The 26,075-nt window shown below is 49.1% G+C and overlaps 1 protein-coding gene across 1 annotated transcript in view; it reads right to left on the reverse strand.

Annotated features, from left to right (window-relative positions):
* The window catches only part of ADGRD1 (adhesion G protein-coupled receptor D1), a 1,126,805-nt gene that overhangs the window by 830,515 nt on the left and 270,215 nt on the right, over nt 1-26,075 (reverse strand). The window contains exon 12 of the mRNA XM_078666340.1: nt 6,705-6,780. Within this exon, the coding sequence (XP_078522466.1) occupies nt 6,705-6,780 (76 nt within the window). The remainder of the gene's footprint in view (nt 1-6,704; nt 6,781-26,075) is intronic.

Raw genomic sequence — 26,075 nt, forward strand, 5'->3', positions numbered from 1 at the left:
ACGCAAGGCCGGTGCTTCCGTCCTGCGTGTAGGCCCAGATGCGCTTGTGTGAATTTAGTCGGGTTCCGGTCTTCAGATTTGGCCGAAAATTGGTCCGGTGACACCGCTTCGTGCCCGGACCCGAACGCCGCCGCTTCAGGTGAGCCGTGTATCGGATTAGTGTGCCGGATTTACGATAAGGCTACAGTGCCCTCAGGAGCCCTCACGCTATGCTGCCGCCATGCTTGGCTGCTAGCCACGCCCCAAGTTCACCTTTTTTTTTTAATATATAGCACCTTACCTTTGGGCTTGTTAGGCCTGCCATAGAGGTGACTTACATATATTAAAAATAGAGGTTTTGGATCCGACATTACTTTAAATGAATATTCAAGTTAGCAGTTTTAACACCTTCAGCGCGGCGCGAATTTTTGCGCTGTGCTGAAGATGTTAACTAATGGGTGTGGCCGTGACGGAACGGTTCCGTCATAAGCATCGAAGGGGTTAAACTGCTTATCCGGCTGCAGACTGGAAGCGATGTTTTACCTTGTCGTACTCGTGGGGCACAACTGGTGTGGCAGTCCACGAGAGACACCTCAACCTGCAGGCCAGCGAGGACGTCTGCAGAATGAACCTGAAGGGTCCCCCCGACCACAACCGGAGCGGGTTAGAAAACCTGATGCCAGAAGGTACCTACAGGCCAGGGGTACCCCTGGTACCATATACTAGGCACTTACAAGTAAGTCTGGTTATGCCGATTTGGTACAAGCCAATTAAACACGCACCATTTTAACGGTACGAGCACATGTGCGGAGTCCTGTTTAGCAGAGCTCAGGGCATTTCAGAGCCATTACACCAGTACAGAGTAATCACAATGGGGCAAAATGTGAGTGGGGCGTAACCCTGCAAAAAGCCAATTTCCTTACATAGGGTATGACTTTCGACAGAGGAGGCACTGGACGCAAGGGAGAGAAGGGAGTGAAGCGCAGGAGCAGGGATCCCCAGGGTGAGAGGTACAGAGGGCGGGGAGGGGTCTGTGTGGAGGTGAGGAGTCTGTACCCCAGGAGCAGTAATCCCCACGGTGAGAGGTACAGAGGGGGGAGGGGTCTGTGTGGAGGTGAAGGGTCTGTACACCAGCAGCAGTGATCCCCAGAGTGAGAGGTACCACACACAGAGGGGGGAGGGGTCTGTGTGGAGGTGAAGGGTCTGTAGAGCAGGAGCAGTGATCCCCAGGGTGAGAGGTACCACACAGAGGGGGGAGGGGTCTGTGAGGAGGTGAAGGGTCTGTAGAGCAGGAGCAGTGACCCCCAGAGTGAGAGGTACCAATAACAGAGGGGGGGAGGGGTCTGTGTGGAGGTGAAGGGTCTGTAGAGCAAGAGCAGCGATCCCCAGGGTGAGAGGTACCACACACAGAGGGGGAGGGGTCTGTGTGGACGTGAAGGGTCTGTAGAGCAGGAGCAGCGATCCCCAGGGTGAGAGGTACCACACACAGAGGGGGGAGGGGTCTGTGTGGAGGTGAAGGGTCTGTAGAGCAGGAGCAGTGATCCCCAGGGTGAGAGGTACCACACACAGAGGGGGAGGGGTCTGTGTGGCGGTGAAGGGTCTGTAGAGCAGGAGCAGTGATCCCCAGGGTGAGAGGTACCACACACAGAGGGGGGAGGGGTCTGTGTGGAGGTGAAGGGTCTGTAGAGCAGGAGCAGTTATCCCCAGGGTGAGAGGTACCACACACAGAGGGGGAGGGGTCTGTGTGGCGGTGAAGGGTCTGTAGAGCAGGAGCAGCGATCCCCAGGGTGAGAGGTACCACACACAGAGGGGGAGGGGTCTGTGTGGACGTGAAGGGTCTGTAGAGCAGGAGCAGCGACCCCCAGAGTGAGAGGTACCAATAACAGAGGGGGGAGGGGTCTGTGTGGAGGTGAAGAGTCTGTAGAGCAAGAGCAGTGATCCCCAGGGTGAGAGGTACCACACACAGAGGGGGAGGGGTCTGTGTGGACGTGAAGGGTCTGTAGAGCAGGAGCAGTGATCCCCAGGGTTAGAGGTACCACACACAGAGGGGGGAGGGGTCTGTGTGGACGTGAAGGGTCTGTAGAGCAGGAGCAGTGATCCCCAGGGTGAGAGGTACCACACACATAGGGGGGAGGGGTCTGTGTGGAGGTGAAGGGTCTGTAGAGCAGGAGCAGTGATCCCCAGGGTGAGAGGTGCCACACACAGAGGGGGGAGGGGTCTGTGTGGAGGTGAAGGGTCTGTAGAGCAGGAGCAGTGATCCCCAGGGTGAGAGGTACCACACACATAGGGGGGAGGGGTCTGTGTGGAGGTGAAGGGTCTGTAGAGCAGGAGCAGTGATCCCCAGGGTGAGAGGTACCACACACAGAGGGGGGAGGGGTCTGTGTGGACGTGAAGGGTCTGTAGAGCAGGAGCAGCGATCCCCAGGGTGAGAGGTACCACACACAGAGGGGGAGGGGTCTGTGTGGAGGTGAAGGGTCTGTACACCAGCAGCAGTGATCCCCAGGGTGAGAGTTACTACACACAGAGAGGGGAGGGGTCTGTGTGGAGGTGAAGGGTCTGTAGAGCAGGAGCAGTGATCCCCAGGGTGAGAGGTACCACACACAGAGGGGGAGGGGTCTGTGTGGAGGTGAAGGGTCTGTAGAGCAGGAGCCGTGATCCCCAGGGTGAGAGGTACCACACACAGAGGGGGAGGGGTCTGTGTGGACGTGAAGGGTCTGTAGAGCAGGAGCAGTGATCCCCAGGGTGAGAGGTACCACACACAGAGGGGGAGGGGTCTGTGTGGAGGTGAAGGGTCTGTAGAGCAGGAGCCATGATCCCCAGGGTGAGAGGTACCACACACAGAGGGGGAGGGGTCTGTGTGGACGTGAAGGGTCTGTAGAGCAGGAGCAGTGATCCCCAGGGTGAGAGGTACCACACACAGAGGGGGAGGGGTCTGTGTGGAGGTGAAGGGTCTGTAGAGCAGGAGCCGTGATCCCCAGGGTGAGAGGTACCACACACAGAGGGGGAGGGGTCTGTGTGGACGTGAAGGGTCTGTAGAGCAGGAGCAGTGATCCCCAGGGTGAGAGGTACCACACACAGAGGGGGGAGGGATCTGTGCATAACAACAATGAACTTGCATTCAGGGCCCTGTAGGGGCGTTTGCAGTCTTGGAATGGACTTTGTAAAACACAGCTCCCAGAATGCACTGGTCTGTTTGGGAGCAAGAAGGCCCGCCCCTGACACAGGGCACAAGTCTGGGGTACACGCGGGCGGATGGTGTCCACCCACTATTTTCACAGGGTGGATGCCTTCCACCCTGCCAAGAAGTTGGGCCCTACTGAAAAATATGTCGGATTCGTCCTGGTGTAAGGCCTGCTCGTTGTTGTCTGCTTTTGATCCACAACAAAGTGCAGGCCTGGACAGGGCTTTTTTGTTTCTGACTCACGATGGGCCCATAGCCCCAGGTACCTGGCACAAAAACTTGAACTATCCTGTGGGGAGAGAGCATCAAGAAGCTCCTGTACTTTCCTCTTGAAACCTGGCATCCTTAGCAAAAAGAGAACTTGTCACTGAGCTTTCTCAGGTGCTGCCCCAAAGATTTGGAACTCTCTACCGCCGGAACTAGGCAAACTCACCTCAACGACGGCGTTCGAACTGGAAACCAAAGATTCCTAATGAGTAAATTCTTAGCTCTCGGGATCCGGTGACTTATTTATTTATGTATTTATTTATTTATTTATTTATTTATTTAGTTTTCTTTCTTATTACTATGGAACCTTCATTTGATACAGGTCTGCTACTATGCATATTACTGCCCCCCCCATGGCCCACTTACTTCTGTTTATTATATGATCCCTGTTGTTTACTATGCTTATTTTTGCCCCCCTCATGGCCCACTTACTTCTGTTTATTATATGATCCCTGTTGTTTACTATGCTTATTTTTGCCCCCCCCCATGGCCCACTTACTTCTGTTTATTATATGATCCCTGTTGTTTACTATGCTTATTTTTGCCTTCCCCCATGGCCCACTTACTTCTGTTTATTATATGATCCCTGTTGTTTACTATGCTTATTTTTGCCCCCCTCATGGCCCACTTACTTCTGTTTATTATATGATCCCTGTTGTTTACTATGCTTATTTTTGCCCCCCCATGGCCCACTTACTTCTGTTTATTATATGATCCCTGTTGTTTACTATGCTTATTTTTGCCCCCCTCATGGCCCACTTACTTCTGTTTATTATATGATCCCTGTTGTTTACTATGCTTATTTTTGCCTTCCCCCCCATGGCCCACTTACTTCTGTTTATTATATGATCCCTGTTGTTTACTATGCTTATTTTTGCCCCCCCCATGGCCCACTTACTTCTGTTTATTATATGATCCCTGTTGTTTACTATGCTTATTTTTGCCTTCCCCCCCATGGCCCACTTACTTCTGTTTATTATATGATCCCTGTTGTTTACTATGCTTATTTTTGCCCCCCCCCATGGGCCACTTACTTCTGTTTATTATATGATCCCTGTTGTTTACTATGCTTATTTTTGCCCCCCTCATGGCCCACTTACTTCTGTTTATTATATGATCCCTGTTGTTTACTATGCTTATTTTTGCCCCCCTCATGGCCCACTTACTTCTGTTTATGATATGATCCCTGTTGTTTACTATGCTTATTTTTGCCCCCCTCATGGCCCACTTACTTCTGTTTATTATATGATCCCTGTTGTTTACTATGCTTATTTTTGCCCCCCCCCATGGCCCACTTACTTCTGTTTATTATATGATCCCTGTTGTTTACTATGCTTATTTTTGCCCCCCTCATGGCCCACTTACTTCTGTTTATTATATGATCCCTGTTGTTTACTATGCTTATTTTTGCCTTCCCCCCCCATGGCCCACTTACTTCTGTTTATTATATGATCCCTGTTGTTTACTATGCTTATTTTTGCCCCCCCCATGGCCCACTTACTTCTGTTTATTATATGATCCCTGTTGTTTACTATGCTTATTTTTGCCTTCCCCCCCATGGCCCACTTACTTCTGTTTATTATATGATCCCTGTTGTTTACTATGCTTATTTTTGCCCCCCCCCCATGGCCCACTTACTTCTGTTTATTATATGATCCCTGTTGTTTACTATGCTTATTTTTGCCCCCCTCATGGCCCACTTACTTCTGTTTATTATATGATCCCTGTTGTTTACTATGCTTATTTTTGCCCCCCTCATGGCCCACTTACTTCTGTTTATTATATGATCCCTGTTGTTTACTATGCTTATTTTTGCCTTCCCCCCCATGGCCCACTTACTTCTGTTTATTATATGATCCCTGTTGTTTACTATGCTTATTTTTGCCCCCCCCATGGCCCACTTACTTCTGTTTATTATATGATCCCTGTTGTTTACTATGCTTATTTTTGCCTTCCCCCCCATGGCCCACTTACTTCTGTTTATTATATGATCCCTGTTGTTTACTATGCTTATTTTTGCCCCCCCCCCATGGCCCACTTACTTCTGTTTATTATATGATCCCTGTTGTTTACTATGCTTATTTTTGCCCCCCTCATGGCCAACTTACTTCTGTTTATTATATGATCCCTGTTGTTTACTATGCTTATTTTTGCCCCCCTCATGGCCCACTTACTTCTGTTTATGATATGATCCCTGTTGTTTACTATGCTTATTTTTGCCCCCCTCATGGCCCACTTACTTCTGTTTATTATATGATCCCTGTTGTTTACTATGCTTATTTTTGCCCCCCCCCATGGCCCACTTACTTCTGTTTATTATATGATCCCTGTTGTTTACTATGCTTATTTTTGCCTTCCCCCCCCCATGGCCCACTTACTTCTGTTTATTATATGATCCCTGTTGTTTACTATGCTTATTTTTGCCCCCCCCATGGCCCACTTACTTCTGTTTATTATATGATCCCTGTTGTTTACTATGCTTATTTTTGCCCCCCCCATGGCCCGCTTACTTCTGTTTACTGTATGATCCCCGTCATTACACTCTTGGCCTCTCTTGTAAAGCGCTCTGATATCCTGCAGGATCTAGTTTGCGCTATATAAAACTTTATAAATAAATAAATGAATAGCAAAGGACGAGTCTGAGGGGTCATCAGGCCTCCTTTTGCTCGAGTCTCTTGGCTGGCAGCAGTCAGGAGCCTCACACCTGATGCAAATGAAGTGGAGGGGAAACAAAGGCCCGCACCTTGATAGCGCTTCACACATACTTGAGAGGCGGCTTTTAGCTTTGTTCAGCCTCTGTTCAGGAGATCTGTATGCACTGTAAGAACGTCAGATGTGTCGGTCTTTCCCAGTATTCGCACAAAATAAATAGCATTTATATGGTGCTTACTACCCCTGAGGAGGTGGTGAGATGATTTAAATATCACTATATTTTCTTTTAAAACACTACAGATAGAGGAAGTTTACGCAGATAAAAGGTAACATTGTTTTATGTGTAGCGTACAAAAGTGTGACTCTCCTGTCTCAATCAGGAGGGTTTGCAAGTGTACTCGAAATGTGCTCCAATGTTCTCATGATAGACCTGCTAAACATGTATGTGAGGGCTTGGGATCTGACGTCACTTCTTATGATGCCACTTCCTGTGATGTCACATGTTGTGATGTCACGCGCTGTGATTTCATGCGCCGTGATGTCACTTGCATACTGATTACCTAGGTTAGACTCCGCTTCTTTTTTGGGACTTGTGCCCTGGATAGACACAACCTGTGGCACTCACCTGGTGTCGCTGGGGCGAATGTCGCGATAGTACGCGTGCATCTTGTGATAGAGCAGCCCCACGATGGTTGTCCGAGCTAGGAAAGAGGAGAGAGAGAGGTTAGTGGTCGGTGCGCAGAGCACACATGGCGCACGCATGGCGGAGCGGCCAGGACTCGGACACATGTGACCCCTGTCCTCTGAGAGGGATGGGGGGGCTCGGAGGCGAGAGGAGGGGGCCCGAGGGTTGGGGAATGGCGGGGAGGAGAGGCCTTGAGGGAGGAAACCCAGCAGCGAGGAGGGACCCCAGGGGCCAGGATTCCAGGAGGGGCCAGGAGCGAGAAGGAGGCAGAAGCCAGATGGGGCCAGCAGGGAGAAGAACTACCAGGAAGAGGGATAAGGAGGGGGGAGGGACCAGGAGGAGAAGGGGCCAGGAGGAGAAGGGAGCAGGAGCAGAAGGGGCCAAGAGGGAGAAAGGACCAGGAGGAGAAGGGACCAGGGGGAGAGGGGACCGGGAGAAGGGACCAGGGGGAGAAGGGACCAGAGGGAGAAGGGACCAGGAGGAGAAGGGACCAGGGGGAGAAGGGACCAGGAGGAGAAGGGACCAGGAGGAGAAGGGACCAGGGGGAGAAGGGACCAGGGGGAGAAGGGACCAGGAGGAGAAGGGACCAGGAGGGAGAAGGGACAAGGAGGGAGAGGGGACCAGGAGGGAGAAGGGACCAGAGGGAGAAGGGACCAGGAGGGAGAAGGGACCAGGGGGGAGAAGGGACCAGGGGAGAAGGCACCAGGAGGGAGAAGGCACCAGGAGGGAGAAGGGAGAAGGAGGGAGAAGAAACCAGAATGGAGAAGGGACCAGGGGGAGAAGGGACCCGGGGGAGAAGGGACCAGGGGGAGAAGGGACCAAGGGGAGAAGGGATCTGGAGGGACCAAGGGAGAAGGGGGAGAAGGGACCAGGGGGGAGAAGGGACCCCGGGGAGAAGGGACCAGGGGGGGGAGGGACCAGGGGGAGAAGGGACCAGGAGGGAGAAGGGACCAGGAGGGAGAAGGGACCAGGGGGAGAAGGGACCAGAGGGAGAAGGGACCAGGGGGAGAAGGGACCAGGGGGGGGAGGGACCAGGGGGAGAAGGGACCAGGGGGGGGAGGGACCAGGGGGAGAAGGGACCAGGGGGGGGAGGGACCAGGGGGAGAAGGGACCCGGGGGAGAAGGGACCAGGGGGAGAAGGGACCAAGGGGAGAAGGGATCTGGAGGGACCAAGGGAGAAGGGGGAGAAGGGACCAGGGGGGAGAAGGGACCAGGGGGAGAAGGGACCAAGGGGAGAAGGGATCTGGAGGGACCAAGGGAGAAGGGGGAGAAGGGACCAGGGGGGAGAAGGGACGTCAGTAGCCAAGTGAGATGGGAACAGCGGGGAGTAGACCTATCAGGCAGAGTGTGAAGGACTCGGAGGAAAGATTAATGACATGGGAGAAGGGACAAGGGGGGAGAAGGGACCCCAGGGGTCAGAATTCCAGAAGGGACCATGGGCTCTGGTATCAGGCATGTCAATCTAAAAACATGTCTTCACCAACTGTGAGGGGCATTCAGCTGGTGGAGGCCTGATGAGTCAGGGGGGCATAGATGGTGCAGGCGCCTAGGAATCCCTACCCTCTTCAGAAGACACAAATATAGACTTCTAGGCCCACCTTCCGGGCCATTGGGCGGAAACAAAACCACGACGAACCCAACGCACAACCTGGTAACCTACTCCTGGGGGGATCCCAGCGCACCCTGTGCTCACTGTGTGATGCCATTATAAACACAGCGGTTCAATGCAGCCTCTTTTAGTAAAATACTAAGGGGCTTATTTACAAGGACCTTGCACCAATTTTGCATCACTTTTCCATGTTAAAAATGACACAAAAGTGGCGCAAGGCGCTTGTAAAACTGTCCCTAATAGTACAAATGACTCTGGATAAGTTCATTGTTCAGTAAGGGACTAATACCAAAATAGGCGGCTGTGACTGCGTGTACACACTGTTCACTACACACCGGTTGTTGCATAATGGGACTACGATTTCAGCATTATATTGAATCGGATGGAGTCATGAATAAAACATGGCCTCTTTTAAGTTTTTCTAAGCCTTGATTATTATAGTATCTGGTTTAATATACTTCTCGTATTGGTGGCCTTACTGGACCAATAATTCACCCAGCCAGAGTGGTACAACTGGTATTTCAATAAATGTTTACAATGGCACTGCTCACTCCTGGCTCTCAGGGGCACGATGTGTGACCCTTGTGTCTTGTACCACCATGTGTTGTGACATACCTCAGTGTGATAGGACATACCACTGTGTGATAGGACATACCTCTGTGTGATAGGACATACCACTGTGTGATATGTAACGCCTCTGTGTGATAGGACATACCTCTGTGTGATAGGACATACTTCTGTGTGAGAGGACATACCTCTGTGTGATGGGACATACCTCTGTGTGATGGGACATACCTCTGTGTGATAGGACATACCTCTGTGTGATAGGACATACCACTGTTTGATGGGACATACCTCTGTGTGATTGGACATACCTCTGTGTGATGGGACATACCTCTGTATGATAGGGCATACCTCTGTGTGATTGGACATACCTCTGTGTGATGGGACATACCTCTGTATGATTGGACATACCTTTGTGTGATAGGACATACCTCTGTCTGATGGGACATACCACTGTGTGATGGGACATACCTCTATGTGACAGGACATACCTCATTGTGATAGAACATACCTCTGTATGATAGGAGATACCACTGTGTCATGGGATATACCTCTGTGTGATTGGACATACCTCTGTGTGATGGGACATACCTATGTGTGATGGGACATACCACTGTGTGATGGGACATACCACTGTGTGATGGGACATACCTCTGTGTGATGGGACATTCCACTGTGTGATGGGACATACCTCGTATGATAGGACATACCTCTGTGTGAGAACACATACCTCTGTGTGATAGGACACACCACTGTGAGATAGAACATACCTCTGTGTGATGGGACACGCCTATGTTTGATGGGACATACCTCTGTGTGATAGGACATTCCACTGTGTGATAAGACAATACTCTGTGTGATAGGACATACCAATGTGTGATAGGACATACCTGTGTGATGGCACATACCACTGTGTGTTATGTCATACTTCTGTGTGATTGGACATACCACTGTGTGATAAGACATACTTCTGTGTGATAGGGCATACCTCTGTGGGATGGGACATACCTCTGTGTGATGGGGCATACCTCTGTGTGATAGGACATACCACTGTGTGATGGGACATACCCCTGTGTGATGGGACATATCTGTGTGATGGGACATACCCCTGTGTGATGGGACATACATCTGTGTGATAGGACATACCTCTGTGTGATGGGACATACCTCCCTGTGATGGGACATACCTCCCTGTGATAGGACATACCTCTGTGTGATGGGACATACCACTTTGTGCTGGATATAACTCCCTGTGATGGGACATACCTCCCTGTGATAGGGCATACCTCAGTGTGATGGGACATACCACTTTGTGTTCGGACATACCACTGTGTGATGGGACATACCTCTGTGTGGTAGCAAATACCTCTGTGTGATGGGACATACCACTGTGTGATGGGACATACCTCTGTGTGATGGGACATACCTCTGTGTGATGGGACATACCTCTGTGTGGTAGCATATACCTCTGTGTGATGGGACATACCACTGTGGGATGGGACATACCACTGTGGGATGGGACATACCTCTGTGTGAAGGGACATACCTCCCTGTGATAGGACATACCTCTGTGTGATGGGACATACCACTTTGTGATGGACATACCTCTGTGTGATTGGACATCCCTCCCTGTGATGGACATACCTCTGTGTGATGGGACATCCCTCCCTGTGATAGAACATACCTCTGTGTGATGGGACATACCTCTGTGTGATAAGACATACCACTGTGTGATGGGACATACCTCTGTGTGATAGGACATACCACTGTGTCTTGGGACATACCTCTATGTGACAGGACATACCTCATTGTGATAGAACATACCTCTGTATGATAGGACATACCACTGTGTCATGGGATATACCTCTGTGTGATTGGACATACCTCTGTGTGATGGGACATACCTCTGTGTGATGGGACATACCACTGTGTGATGGGACATACCTCTGTGTGATGGGACATTCCACTGTGTGATGGGACATACCTCTGTATGATAGGACATACCTCTGTGTGAGAACACATACCTCTGTGTGATAGGACACACCACTGTGAGATAGAATATACCTCTGTGTGATGGGACACACCTATGTTTGATGGGACATACCTCTGTGTGATAGGACATTCCACTGTGTGATAAGACAATACTCTGTGTGATAGGACATACCAATGTGTGATAGGACATACCTGTGTGATGGCACATACCACTGTGTGTTATGTCATACTTCTGTGTGATTGGACATACCTCTGTGTGATTGGACATACCACTGTGTGATAAGACATACTTCTGTGTGATAGGGCATACCTCTGTGGGATGGGACATACCTCTGTGTGATGGGGCATACCTCTGTGTGATAGGACATACCACTGTGTGATGGGACATACCTCTGTGTGATGGGACATATCTGTGTGATGGGACATACCCCTGTGTGATGGGACATACATCTGTGTGATAGGACATACCTCTGTGTGATGGGACATACCTCCCTGTGATGGGACATACCTCCCTGTGATAGGACATACCTCTGTGTGATGGGACATACCACTTTGTGATGGATATACCTCCCTGTGATGGGACATACCTCCCTGTGATAGGGCATACCTCAGTGTGATGGGACATACCACTTTGTGTTCGGACATACCACTGTGTGATGGGACATACCACATTGTGATGGACATACCTCTGTGTGAAGGCACATACCTCCCTGTGATAGGACATACCCCTGTGTGATGGGACATAGCACTTTGTGATGGACATACCTCTGTGAGATGAGACATCCCTCCCTGTGATGGGACATACCTCTGTGTGATGGGACATACCACTTTGTGATGGGACATCCCTCCCTGTGATAGAACATATCTCTGTGTGATGGGACATACCACGTTAAATGTAAATTGATACTTGTATAGCGCACTACTCACTCGCAAGGGTCTCAAGGCGCTTGTACGAATACCGCTGTGGAAACCATCCTGGCTTTCCCTGTGAGGTGTCCACTCCTGGGCACCCCCAAGGTGGAGGCCAGGCATCCCTAGCGTTGTGGGGGACGTTTTGATGGGACATACCACTGTGTGATGGGACATACCTCTGTGTGGTAGCACATACCTCTGTGTGATGGGACATACCTCTGTGTGATGGGACATACCTCTGTGTGGTAGCACATACCTCTGTGTGATGGGACATACCACTGTGTGATGGGACATACCTCTGTGTGATGGGACATACCTCTGTGTGATGGGACATACCTCTGTGTGGTAGCGCATACCTCTGTGTGATGGGACATACCACTGTGGGATGGGACATACCTCTTTGTGAAGGGACATACCTCCCTGTGATAGGACATACCTCTGTGTGATGGGACATACCACTTTGTGATGGACATACCTCTGTGTGATGGGACATCCCTCCCTGTGATGGACATACCTCTGTGTGATGGGACATCCCTCCCTGTGATAGAACATACCTCTGTGTGATGGGACATACCTCTGTGTGATAGGACATACCACTGTGTGATGGGACATACCTCTGTGTGATAGGACATGCGTATGTGTGATGGGACATACCTCTGTGTGGTAGCACATACCTCTGTGTGATGGGACATACCTCTGTGTGATGGGACAAACCTCTGTGTGATGGGACATACCTCTGTGTGGTAGCGCATACCTCTGTGTAATGGGACATACCACTGTGTGATGGGACATACCTCTGTGTAATGGGACATACCTCTGTGTGGTAGCACATACGTCTGTGTGATGGGAAATACCACTGTGTGATGGAACATACCACTGTGGGATGGGACATACCACTGTGTGATGGGACATACCACTGTGTGATGGGACATACCTCTGTGTAATGGGACATACCTCTGTGTGATGGGACATACCTCTGCGTGATGGGACATACCACTGTGTGATGGGACATACCTCTGTGTGATGGGACATTCCACTGTGTGATGGGACATACCTCTGTATGATAGGACATACCTCTGTGTGAGAACACATACCTCTGTGTGATAGGACACACCACTGTGAGATAGCACATACCTCTGTGTGATGGGACATACCTCTGTGTGATGTGGGCTCCTCACTAGGAGGCAGTGTGTAGAGTTTACACCGGCAGCGCCTGTCTGCCTTTTCTTTCACTTACAATATTTTATTATATCTGCGTTCCAGGTCCCTCTGACCTCCGGAGAGGTCAGAGTGTCAGGGACTGCACGTCAGATGCCCCCAAGCCTCGCGCAGACGGACACTGGCTGGGCCTGGACCCCAGACTGCGGGTGCTCACGAGTGAGGCCAGCCCTGGTGAACTCACCAGTGGAAGACAGCCCCACTCAGACCCGGTGAGAGGTCGCGCGCCCCTGGGGGCCAGCGCTCATGCTCAGGCTATTCTGGGTACCACGAGGGGCCCCGTGACCGGACTGCACGTACTCACACTCGTCAGGAGCTCGGGGTTCACGGGAGAGGCGGCACAACAACAGCCCGTGAGGTCACAGATGCGACAAGAGATACTCACACATCACAAGGTGTGAGCAGCAAGTGAAGGGCCCCAAGAAAGGAGCAACCGGAGGGGGCGCACAGCCACGTGGAGCAAGGGAAGGGGCCCCAGGAACGGGGTGCAAGGGAAGGTCCCCAAGAAAGGAGCAACGGAGGGAGCCCACAGGAACGCGGTGCAAGGAAAGGGGCCCTAGAAGCGAGCAGCACTCAGTGAGTTCACAGGAGTGGACACCAGGGGCCCGATTCACAGAACTAACTTAAGACAAAATCCTAAACTTACTCATTTCGGTATTCACAGAAGTCAGGAGTCCTAACTTTAGGACTCCTAAATGCCTTCTGTGACTACCGAAAGTCTCAAAGTTAGGATTTTTCTCAGTTTTGGAGTCCTAAAGTTAGGAGTCCTAACTTCTGTGAATACCAAAATGAGTAAGTGTCTGCTGTGAATACCAAAATGGTAGTAAGTTTAGGATTTTGACTTAAGTTAGCTCTGTGAATTGAGCCCCAGGTACTCTAACCCTTGACAAGGTGAGTTCAAGGGAACCAAACCAAGGAAAAAACAACACACCGTGAATTACCAGAACCCAACACCAGATACTCTAACAAAACACAAGGTGAGGTCAAAGGAACCGAACCAAGGAACGAACAACACACAGTGAGTTACCAGAACCCAACACCAGATACTCTAACAAAACACAAGGTGAGGTCAAAGGAACCGAACCAAGGTAAGAACAGCACACAGTGAGTTACCAGAACCCAACACCAGATACTCTAACCCAACACAAGGTGAGGTCAAAGGAACCGAACCAAGGAAAGAACAGCACACAGTGAGTTACCAGAACCCAACACCAGATACTCAAACCCAACACAAGGTGAGGTCAAAGGAACCGAACCAAGGAAAGAACAGCACACAGTGAGTTACCAGAACCCAACACCAGATACTCAAACCCAACACAAGGTGAGGTCAAAGGAATCGAACCAAAGAAAGAGCACTTAGTGAGTTACCAGAAGCCAACATCAGATACTCGAACCCAACACAAGGTGAGGTCAAAGGAACCGAACCAAGGAAAGAACAACACACAGTGAGTTACGGGCGTGGCTTGGGCGCCGATGGAGGTGGCGGCGTGAGCGGCTAGCTCCGTGCCCGATCCCTGCATTAATCCTGATAACACACTGCTGGCACAGCTGCAGTTGCAGATACGTCAACCGGAACACCTGGGGCAGCCGGCCGATTCCGCGAGCTGAACCGGGAAGGCTTTGTTGTGTCCGAAAACGGCGACTGGACTTGCGGGCTGACCTAACGAGAAGGAAACAATATGGCGGCGAGGAGATGCTGACAGGACTGAGCTGCGGAGACCTGAGCGTTTTCGGCAGGTGCGCCTCCAGAGAGTGACCGAGGGACTGGTGTACACCTGGAGCCGTCGCTCCTTCTGAGCGGTACGCCCTGTGTTTGTGGCAGTGGCGATTGGTCCCGGACTCAGAGAGCGGCCGTCCCGCAAGGAGGCAACAAAATGGCGCCCGGCAAGAAGAGGACGGTCCGGAGCGGCCTCCGGCGGTAGCAGGCTGCGGCGAGGCTCCCCTGGTGGACTAGAGATGCGATACGGCCCGTGCGGTAAATAAGTGCCTCACTCACGTGCTGATTTGTGAGGCTCAGTGCGGGCGGAGGACGCTGAGGAGGAGCTGCAGTGGACGTTGCCGATAGCGAGTCCTCTTGGCGGAGCGCACTGGGAGCCCCCGCGGAGTCTCCGGAGCTGTGAAGAGGATCGAGCGCTGCAAACCACCTGCATGGACGGCTGGCGGGAAGGTGGGCTGCGGGATCGCTGTGGGGGCCCTGCGGAGGTGGAGGCAGCGGAGTTTGCCCGGCGCTAGGGTGGCGAGAACTGGGCGGATCTGCTGGAGCTGCACTGCCAGGGACTGTGGGGCTGACGACGGAGCACTTAATTAGCGGAAGGCGTCCTTGCATCGCCCAACAGAAAACAGCGGGGAGCACAAGGAATGAGGCGGGTGTAGTGATGCAAACTACACTGGAAGTAGGTTCAAGTAGATTTATTCACAAGAAGAACAGCTTGACAACCACAGGTAGCAGGACAAGTCTTCATACCCTCAGCCAGGCAGTAACTGTTACAATCAAGGGAAAACACTCTAAACCCCACAGACCATTCTAAATGACATGGAGAGGTTCCAGATGACAGAGAGTCATGGAGTGACATGGGAAGGTTCTAGATGACATAGAGAATACCACACACCTTCCCCCCTTAAAAAAAACAAAAAAAAAAACAAACAGAAAAAACTAAAACCTTAACAGAAACTAGAAAGTACAATAAGCATTTAAGTTCTAATATAATCTTTAAACTTTGAAGGAGCACATTTCACGCGCTCACTACATCTTAACGAAATATCTTCACACTCTACATTTGATTGGTTGTCTATAGCAACACATGGGACAGGTCGAACATCAGAGTTGATCACAACATCAGAATTATTTACAATGACCTTTTCTAAATTGTCATAAACCTCATGCATACCAGAAAAACCATCTGGATTAGGGTCTGAGACAAGTTTCTCTGGAAGAGTAGTTTTTTGAGGAGGGGCAACAAAGGGTTTGCATAAAGAAATCCTTCTCAAATTCCATATTTTCCCCCCTTCGACTCTGACAGCCTTGCTAAAAATTTCAATAACTTTGAGAGGATCAGACCATCTAGAGACATTCTTGTGAAACAAACCACCCATTTTTACACGAACTTGGTCACCAACCTTTATACTGCAAGTATTATACTTCTTTTTAGCAGAATGCTGGATCATTCTTTCCTGGTATTTCCCAATCTTATCCCTCAATTCCTTACAGTCTACCTCGTAAGGAGAATCACCTTTCAGCCACCAGGGTAAAAGCCGAGAGCCTGGTTTCCTCCCTCGCAATAACTCAAAAGGGGATAGACCAGTGACTGAATTGGGAGACAACCGATAGGTTAATAAGGTTGCTTGAAGTGCTTTCCTCCACTTCAAACCACTTTTAATAGCTAGTTGGCAAGATTCTTTGATGACTCTGTTGAACCTCTCAACTTGGCCGTTAGCTTGCGGAAAATAATTAGAGGTCCTTTTGTGAATAATACCACAATTTCTGAGAAAACACTCAAACTCATTGCTAATGAACTGTGGGCCATTGTCTGAGATGAGTTCCTCCGGTAAACCTTCCCTAGCAAATATCTCGTCAAGGAAATCGATTACATGCTCTGAGGAAATTTTCTCAACAATTTTTAATTCAGGCCACTTAGAGAAGTAGTCAATTAGAACTAATCCAAACATTTCCCTACCGGACTGATAACTGAAAGGTCCAATGATGTCAATTGCTAACCTCCGCCAAGGACCAACAGCGTATTCAATGGGAGTGACATCAACAGACATACTCTTCACAGATTTGTCACTCAAAGAGCAAGGAGAGCAATTCCTGACCCAACTATCTACCATGGCATCAATACCAGGCCACCAGTAGTGTTCCCTGATCCTTCTTTTGGTGGTGGACATCCCCATGTGCCCTTCACGTGCCAATTTGCAAATTCTTTCTCTCAAACTTGAAGGAGGTATGATTTTATCTGATCTGACAATGATGTCTCGACATAACATTAAATCATCCTTAACCTTATAAAACGATCCCAACTCACCAGAAAGCTTCCTTTCTTCGGGCCAACCTCTTACCAAAAACTGCTTAACTTGATTCAAGACAACGTCATTCTTCATAGCTCCTGACCAATCCTTTTCTGAAAGAATCAAAGGGCTCTCTCGATCTGAAATTATGTTGACATCTGCAAACGAGTACGCAACATCACAATCAATGCTGTCACCTACTTCTACACTAGCTGGGAAACGTGACATGCAATCCGCATGAACATTTAAACGTCCTGGAATATACACAACCTCACAACGATATTCCTGTAATTTGGCTGCTAGTCTCGCTAAACGAGCAGTAAGAACTCTTCCACCACCAGCAGCTAACATGGTGATTAGAGGCTTATGATCAGTTCTCAAAGAGAATTTTGTCCCCCACAAAAATTGTCTAAAGTGCTGAGAAGCCCAGGTACAAGCAAGCAATTCTCTCTCAATAGTTGAGTAGTTCTTCTCGGCATCACGTAGGGCTCGAGAAGCATACGAGACAACAAACTCACCAGATTTATCTTTTTGCATTAAAACAGCCCCTAAGCCAACATTGCTTGCATCCACATAAACGATACATTCTTTACCCACTGAGTAAGGTTTCAGAAATGGGGCCTCAACAATTTTACGTTTCAAAATTTCAAAGGAATTTTCTTGTTCTTTGCACCAGACAAACTTTGCATTTTTTTTAAAAGAATCCTTAAAGGATGCACAATGTCAGAATAATTTTTAACAAATTTACCGTAGAATTCAGTCAATCCTAAAAAAGAAAGTAACTGTTCCTTTGTATTGGGAGAAGGTGCATTGACAATATTTTGGACATGATTGACTTTGGGTTTGATTCCACAACTTGATATTTCATGTCCAAGGTACTCAACCTTGTCTTGCCTGAATTTACATTTGTTATATTTCAGAGTAAGACCTTTAGATCGAATTTTTCCCAAAACACAAGTTAAATTCTCATCATGTTCAGAATGGTCTTTTCCAAAAATCAAAATGTCGTCTTGGAAAGCTATGGCCCCCTTGCAGTCCGTCAATAATTCTTTCATAAGACGCTGGAAGACGGAGGCTGCACTAGCCAACCCGAAAGGCATGCGTAAATACTGAAACATGCCCTCTGGGGTAACAAAGGCAGTTAATTTCCTTGAGTCTTCGTCTAATTCTACTTGGTGGTAGGCACTAGCCAAATCAATTGAAGAGAACACAGTAGCACCTGACAATGCGGAAATCAACTCGTGTATGTTTGGCAGAGGATGTCTGTCAATCCATATTTCTTTATTGAGACTGCGCAAATCCGCACATAAACGAAGTTCCCCTGAACTCTTAAGTGAAATCACAACAGGCGAAACCCAAGGGGAAGATTCAATTGGCTCTACTATACTCCTTTTTACTAAGTCATCTAGGATTTCTTTTAATTTGGGTCTATAGGCTAAAGGAACATTTCTTACTCTATGCCTGACAGGAATAGCATTATCATTTAAGACAATTTTATGTTTGAAATCAATATATTTTCCCAGTTTGTCATTAAAAATTTCAGGAAAATTCTTGAGTACACTTTTAGTGAAATCAGTATTGCTAGGCGTATTAATGGTTAAGTTAACTAACGAGTCAGTAATGTGCTTTTCAAACCGGGGCTCATCAACATAAACTGGTGGAATAGAATTTGGATCCAACTTGATCCCTAAGGCACGTTGATGGGGCCAACCTAGGATAGAAACACCCTTGGTGGCAACATAAACCTTTGCCCTGATATCCCAGTTCTTAAAAAACAATTTGGCCCAAAAGAAACCCTCTAATGCAATCTTTCGTCCAGTGTACCCACCAGGATATATGTCTGGACTTAAGAGTTCCCTCTTATGCCACAATTGTTCGAAAATATTCTTACCAATAATAGTGTACCATGCACAAGAATCGACAAAAATTTCAACAGGTTTGTCATCCATAAAAATTGTACAAGAAGGAAAATTATTTTGAATACACTCATCAACAGAAAGTATGCAGTTCAGGCTATTAAGAACTTCTTCTTCTTCAGGAGAGATATAATTAATTCTCTGACCAGATCTGCACACATTGCCGAAATGTCCTTTCCTTTTACATTTGATACAGATTTTATCCCAGGCAGGACAACCTTTGTAATTGCCAACATGGTTGGCACTACCGCATCTATAACAGAATATTGTACTTTTCCTAGTAAAACTCTTATTATCGCTAGAATTCTTTACATATTCTTTCTTAAAGGCAGGTTTAGCATTAAAAGTGTTCGAAGTAGGATGACCAGATTGAGTTTTAACAATGGCTACTTCAACCTCAGGGACATTTGTTTTCATATTTTTTCCTCTAATTTCGGATACAAATATTTCAGAGTGTTCTATACCCTTAGCTATATTTATTACTGCAGAAAGAGTAGTCTCCGTACCCAACCAAAGCCTTTCTTGTATCTTTTTGCTTTTTGTTTTCATCATAATTTGGTCCCTGAGGACTTGTTCGTATGATATAGTTTCGAAAGAACAAGTGCAGCAAAGTGAACGTAGTGCCGCAACGTAATCCTCAATGGTTTCATCCGGTTTTTGTTCGCGAGAGTAGAATTTGAACCTTTCCATCACTGTATTTATCCTCCTACCAAAACGAATTTTCATTTGTTTAGAGGCTTTGTTAAATACATCCATGTCACCTGCATCCTCAAGAGGTGGTAGGTTGTCAAATTCTTTTATTCCTGCGCCACCGAGACAATGTCTTAAAAGGGCAAGTTTTCTTTTAGGTGGACAATCATCTTTTTCTAGAACATCGACATATGCAATAAACATGGGGAACCAAAGATCCCATTCAATAGGAGGATCACCTGCAACCTGAAGGAAGTGAGGTGGTGCTGCGATATTAGACATCCTGAAAATAAAATGTTAATGTTAATACACAATTTACGATTTTTAGAACAATATAAGTGAATACGTTTTTTTTTTTGTGGTTTTTTTTTTAAAGAGGTGTGCCGTAGAAATTTGCAGCAATATTCCAAAGAGGTGTGCAAATCACCGTTGACGAGTACAGGAAAACATTAAAGTAGATATAGAGTTGAAAGTATTTAAATTCCAATGTTCGCGTTAACTCCTCGAAGAAAACACTCAACACAAGGTGGTTGCTTGGAAACGCGAAGCTATTGCTTCAAACTACATCAAGATGGCCGCCGTAAGCGTGTAGTCATGCGCGATGACGTGCGCGATGACGGTCGTGTCCCAGGATGCACTGCAAATGATCGACAGTGTAAGCCAGCTTGGAGTGCTAGAGACAGAAGCTCGAGGTGAGTTCTCTGAAATGTTTATTTCCAAAACGAGCGGTTTGTTTCCAAAACGAGCGATGGTTCAAAAGTGCAGGCCAAAATATTTTTAATTAATGAAAATGAAAACCGCTCGATGTATGCGGTCGAGGGAGTAGAGATTGAAAACCGCTCGATGCATGCGGTCAAGGGAGTAGATTAGGTGATGAAGAAGCAGACGCTTGAAATAGAGATGAGAATCCAAAAGAAACTTATATAGGCTCACTTACATTTTTGGTAGAAAGTTCACTGGAGTATAGATGAGGTTTCTCGCCACAATTGAAGTGCTTTAAAGTTGGCAAAGGTAAATTTGCATAAAATTGAAGACAAGGAGAAATAAGTGAACGCTGTCTTCATAAATCCACTGCTCCCAACATCGCCAATAATTATGTAGTGATGCAAACTACACTGGAAGTAGGTTCAAGTAGATTTATTCACAAGAAGAACAGCTTGACAACCACAGGTAGCAGGACAAGTCTTCATACCCTCAGCCAGGCAGTAACTGTTACAATCAAGGGAAAACACTCTAAACCCCACAGACCATTCTAAATGACATGGAGAGGTTCCAGATGACAGAGAGTCATGGAGTGACATGGGAAGGTTCTAGATGACATAGAGAATACCACAGCGGGCCTGCCTAGAAATACCCACTCTGAGACACGAACAACAGGGCTCATTGGCTGGGGATCGGCACTTGCCCAGCAGTTGGTTGAGGCGTAAGAGGGAACCTTGGGGCAAGTGCGCCTTAGTGGAACCCAGCCCGGTGGGCTAAGTGTTGGTGGGGAACTGCCGCAGAGGGGACACAGACAGCAGACCATCAGAGGGCATGGCACATGAAGGCAACACGATCGCCAGCCCCGGAGTAAAGCCAAGAAGAGGGTTGGCCAATCCCCATGAGTAGGGGAGTCGTGCTGCAGGTGTTGACATAAGCGGCGACTACATCAAGCGCTCAGGGTTGTGCGTACCAGATGGAGCAGGAGGAAGTCCGAGGCGAAGGAGAGAATGACGAGGGGACGGTGTCTGAACGCAGGTTGAATTCAAGACTGGATAAAATACTGGAAGCTATAACGGCAACAAAAGAATCCCTGCATGAAGACATCACCCAAGTGGCGACGGGGCTGGGGCTTCTGAGGGCGGACCACTCCAAGCTGGCGGACAGGGTAAAAGATAATGAATCGGTCCTCCAAGAGTTGAAACCTGCGGTGGTGACTGTCGAACGCAAACTAGAAGATGCGTTGCAGCGTCTGGCGTCCTTAGAGAAGAGGGCCGAAGATTCCGAAAGTCGTAATCGGCGAAATAACGTACGGGTGGTGGGCCGGCCGGAAAAAATTGAAGGAACGGACATGATCACCTATCTGGAGAACTGGTTTCGGACGCAGGTAGGCCCGGAGGGCCCCTCTTCCTTTTTCACGCTTGAGAGAGCACATATGGTTCCCGCCAAACCGCCATTACCGGGCCGCCCTCCCCGACCTGTGGTAGCCAGAGTCCTTCACTATAAGGATAGGGATCTGCTGATTCAAAATGCACGATCAGCGGGACCTTTCAAGGTGGAGAACGGTTCGGTTACAATCTTCCCGGACTACACTCAGGAGATACAAAGACGCAGGGCATCATACCTGATGGTCAAGAACGAACTTAGAGACGAGGGGATCCAATACTCGCTGCTCTTTCCGGCCAAACTGAGGGTCATCCTGGATGGTGCGACGCAGTTCTTCTTGACACCCGAGGATGCCTGGTCTTGGCTTGAATCATACCGGGCTGGCACTGACCGTAAAGATAGGGGAGACCGAGGACAGCCTAAACCACCGCGGATGCGCCAATCACAACGTATCCGCAAGAGGAACAAAACCCAGCGGGCCCTACAGCTCACACAACTGGCAGCTGATAAGCAGGGAGCTCTAGCGGCGACAGTGGCGATCACGGGATCGCAGAGGGAGGACTCGAACAGTGGATCAGACTCCGATGGGGACAAAAGGCAATCAGGTACTGAACTTTCGGATGCCGACAGCAACAGGGGCCCGGAGGTGACACCTAGGACAGCAGATGATTTGTAGGTGGCAGGACCCGTCGTGGGGATCGCCATCGGCGGACTGAATATGGCAGTGCTGGAGCGCATGGTAACACGTTTGAACATTATAGCTGTGCCATAATGCAGTAGGGGATTGTGGGGCTGGGGGCTGGGGCCTGGGCTGCCATCTGTCGGGCTCGACCACCCTCCTGTTGCCCTTAAGGCAACCTGTGGTGACTACTGCAGGATAGTATTGTGTGATTTGTTGTGGTAGTTTGGATGGGGTCTAATATGTTATTGGGTCCTGTTCTGGGGGGAGGGCAGTGGGAGTTCATTGGGGTGTTGGGGGCTTGGGGTTGGAAGATTCTGGTGTGGGCTGGCAATGTTTGGATGGGGAGGCGTTGAGGGATTATTGCTATGGAGACGTTACCTGAATTGAAATGTATCACATGGAATGTACGCGGATTGCATACTATGTCCAGACGCCATAAGGTACATGCATATTTGGTACAACGTGGAATCCAGATAGCGTTGCTTCAGGAGACCCATCTTACCAAACAGGAATGTGCTGCTTTGCAGAAACATTAGCGTGGCCAGGTGTTTGGCACAACCTATTCTGCTTATGCCAGGAGAGCCCTGATATGGGTGAGGGCGGGGATCCCTTTTCAGGCCACAAATAGCGTTATTGACCCGGAGGGCAGGTATGTGGCGGTTGAAGGGAGATTGTATGGAAGGGATGGCCAGCCCCGATTCTTGGATAAATTATCAGGGGCTTTAGCGAATTGTTTGATGGGTCAGGTGATCTTGGGGGGGGACTTTATTTCAATCACAGACACGACACTAGACAGGTCGCATCCGCCACTGGTTGACTCCCAAATCCGCAGGGTGGCGAAGCAGAGGGCAAACTGGCAAGATAGGTGGGGCTTGATAGATGTCTGGAGAGGACACCATACAGAGGACAGGGATTATTCTTTCTTTTCGGCGCTTCATGAGCTGCATGTTCGGATTGACACTATTCTGTGTAGTACCTCGTTGGCACCTCTGGCGACACACTCTGAATACCTGGCTAGAACCGTATCCGACCATATTCCCCAGCTTGTATCCTTTCGGCGCCAGGTCCCCACCTGGCGACTACGCCCGGATACCCTGGAAGATCAGGTTTTTAGCTCTGACATTCGAGAAGGTGTAGAACGTTATTTCAGGGTGAATAAGGATACGGCGTCCACTAGAGCCATAGAATGGGATGCATTTAAATTAGTGATAAGAGGGTTGTGCATTAGTAAGCATTCCGGGGAGAGAACAGTGGTGTTAACAGATGTTAAGAAGGCGGAAGAGGCATTACGGATTATAGAGAGGCAGAGACCGGAACAAGAGGCACTGCAGGAGCAGCTTTTGGCAGCTAAGGAATTAGTGGCGGCGGAAACTGAGAGGCTACGGAGTTATGATTACAAACATTATATAGCAAAGGTCCATGACGAAGGGGACAAGGTGGGCACGCTCTTGGCACGACTGGCGAATCCGATGATGAGAGGGAACCCGGTTATGAGCGTGCATATGGAGTCAGGCGAAATGGTCTACGCCCAAGCCGCGATTATCACGCGCTTCTTAGACTATTACGCTACACTCTACCAAAGTCGCCTAGAGATGGAAACGCTGGACATAGAAGGTTACTTGGCAGGGATTCAACTCCCGCAGTTAGATGAAGAGGTAGCTGAGACCATGGGCCAAGCCATATCCCTGACTGAGATTAGAGGAACGATTAAGCAGATGGCTAGGAACAAGACGCCAGGAATAGATGGCCTCCCAATAGAATTTTATGTAAAATACATTGATGTCCTAGGGCCACACCTGATGGAGGTGTATAACGAGGCGTTGGAACGGGGCTACCTCCCAAAGTCCATGAGGGATGCGCTGGTTGTCCCACTATTGAAGTGGCGATGTGACCTCTTATAGGCCCCTGTCCATGTTGACGGTGGACTATAAGATTTTGAGCAGCATACTGGCCACGAGACTGCTACCCCATATGACTACGCTAATCCATGAGGATCAAGCAGGGTTTATTCCGACTAGGAACACCTCGCATAATATCAGACGCCTTATACGAGTGTTGGGGAGTGCCTTCGATGCGGATTTGATGCCTGCCGTGTTATCAGTGGACATAGAGAAGGCGTTTGATAGCCTGGAGTGGGTATATCTTGATAAGGTGTTGAAGAAGTTTGGCTTGGGTGAGCAATATCGCCGTCAGACGAAAGTCCTGTATTCCTTGGCCACTGCCAGAGTGCGACTGGGCTCTACGATATCTGCAGAGTATCCGGTGAGGAGGGGGACAAGGCAGGGGTGTTCACTTTTGCCCCTGCTGTTTGCATTGGCAATTGAGCCATTGGTGGCCGTGCAAGGCTGGGAGTAGTATATAGAGGCCTCATATGTAGCGGTACCCTGCACTACATTTCATTGTATGCAGATGATCTGTTGTTGTTTTTGGAGGACACGACAGTAGCGTTACAGGGAGCAGTTAACTTGCTTTCGGAGTTTGGCCAGCGGTAGGGCCTTAGGGTAAATTGGACTAAGACATGCCTGTTTCCACTGAGAGTAGATATGCCCCAGCCACACTTGGCGGCGGATTTGATATGGGAGCGATCATGCTTTACCTACTTAGGCGGCCGGGTCTATCATAGTTCTGAAGACGTGCTGGAGGGGAACGTAGGACGCTGCATTCGAGCTCTGAGGGGCTGTATGGCGTTCTGGGTGACTCTTCCCCTCTCAGTAGTGGGGACAGTGGCGTTGCTCAAAATGGTGGCCTTGCCCCGTTTGCTTTACTATTTTCTGACACTACCAATATGGATACCTCCCCGGTTTTTCAAGGAACTACGTACGCTCACCATTGATTTCCTGTGGGGGCACGGACGGCGGCGGGTAGCTCTGGATACGCTGTTGAGGCCAAAATCGGAGGGGGAACTGGCGGTTCCTAACTTCGAACTTTGTTATTTGGCGGCGCAGCTGCAGATCCTGACGCAGAATGTAGCACGAGAATTTAGGAGTCCTGAGCAGAATTGAGAGGGGTTATACAGAGACATGTTCTCTCATATATTGTCATGCAGCAACGGCTGGACCTCCGGGAATTGACACTAGAGGAAAGGACCCTGAGGTTGTGTTGGAATAAGAGCCAAAAGAAGGCGGGAGTGGCGATCCATACGCACCCGAAATTGCGCTGGGGATGTTGACAGCACTGCCGCATGGTGGGGACTGGTCCCCACTCATGGAGTGGGAAGAGATGGGGCTGCAGATGGTTGGCGACCTCTATGCTGACGGCGAGTTGATACCCTTCCAGACGATACAGGGCCAATTCGGTCTTCCTGACGGGAGTTTTTTATTGCATATGGCTGTTACCACAGCTATGCGCAAACACTGGAAGACCGGGCAATCGGAGCCACGGACCACAATGGCTTGCCAATATGTGGTAATGGCAGCGGGCACAGTCAAGGCGGTCACGTGCTTGCATTCTCGAATGCTGCACGAGGGTTTGGAACCGTTAACGATCCTAAAACAAAAATGGGAGGAGGGCGTGGGGAAACCCATACCGGACACTACGTGGGGCCACATCCTGAGAAGGACGTGGAAAGGATGTAGGAATGCCCGATTTCAGTAGGTACATTTTTTCATAGTGCATAGAGCTTACCTTACCCCAGGGAGG

The sequence above is a fragment of the Lissotriton helveticus genome, chromosome 11, assembly GCF_964261635.1.
Source record: "Lissotriton helveticus chromosome 11, aLisHel1.1, whole genome shotgun sequence".
In the NCBI taxonomy this organism is placed as follows: domain Eukaryota; kingdom Metazoa; phylum Chordata; class Amphibia; order Caudata; family Salamandridae; genus Lissotriton; species Lissotriton helveticus.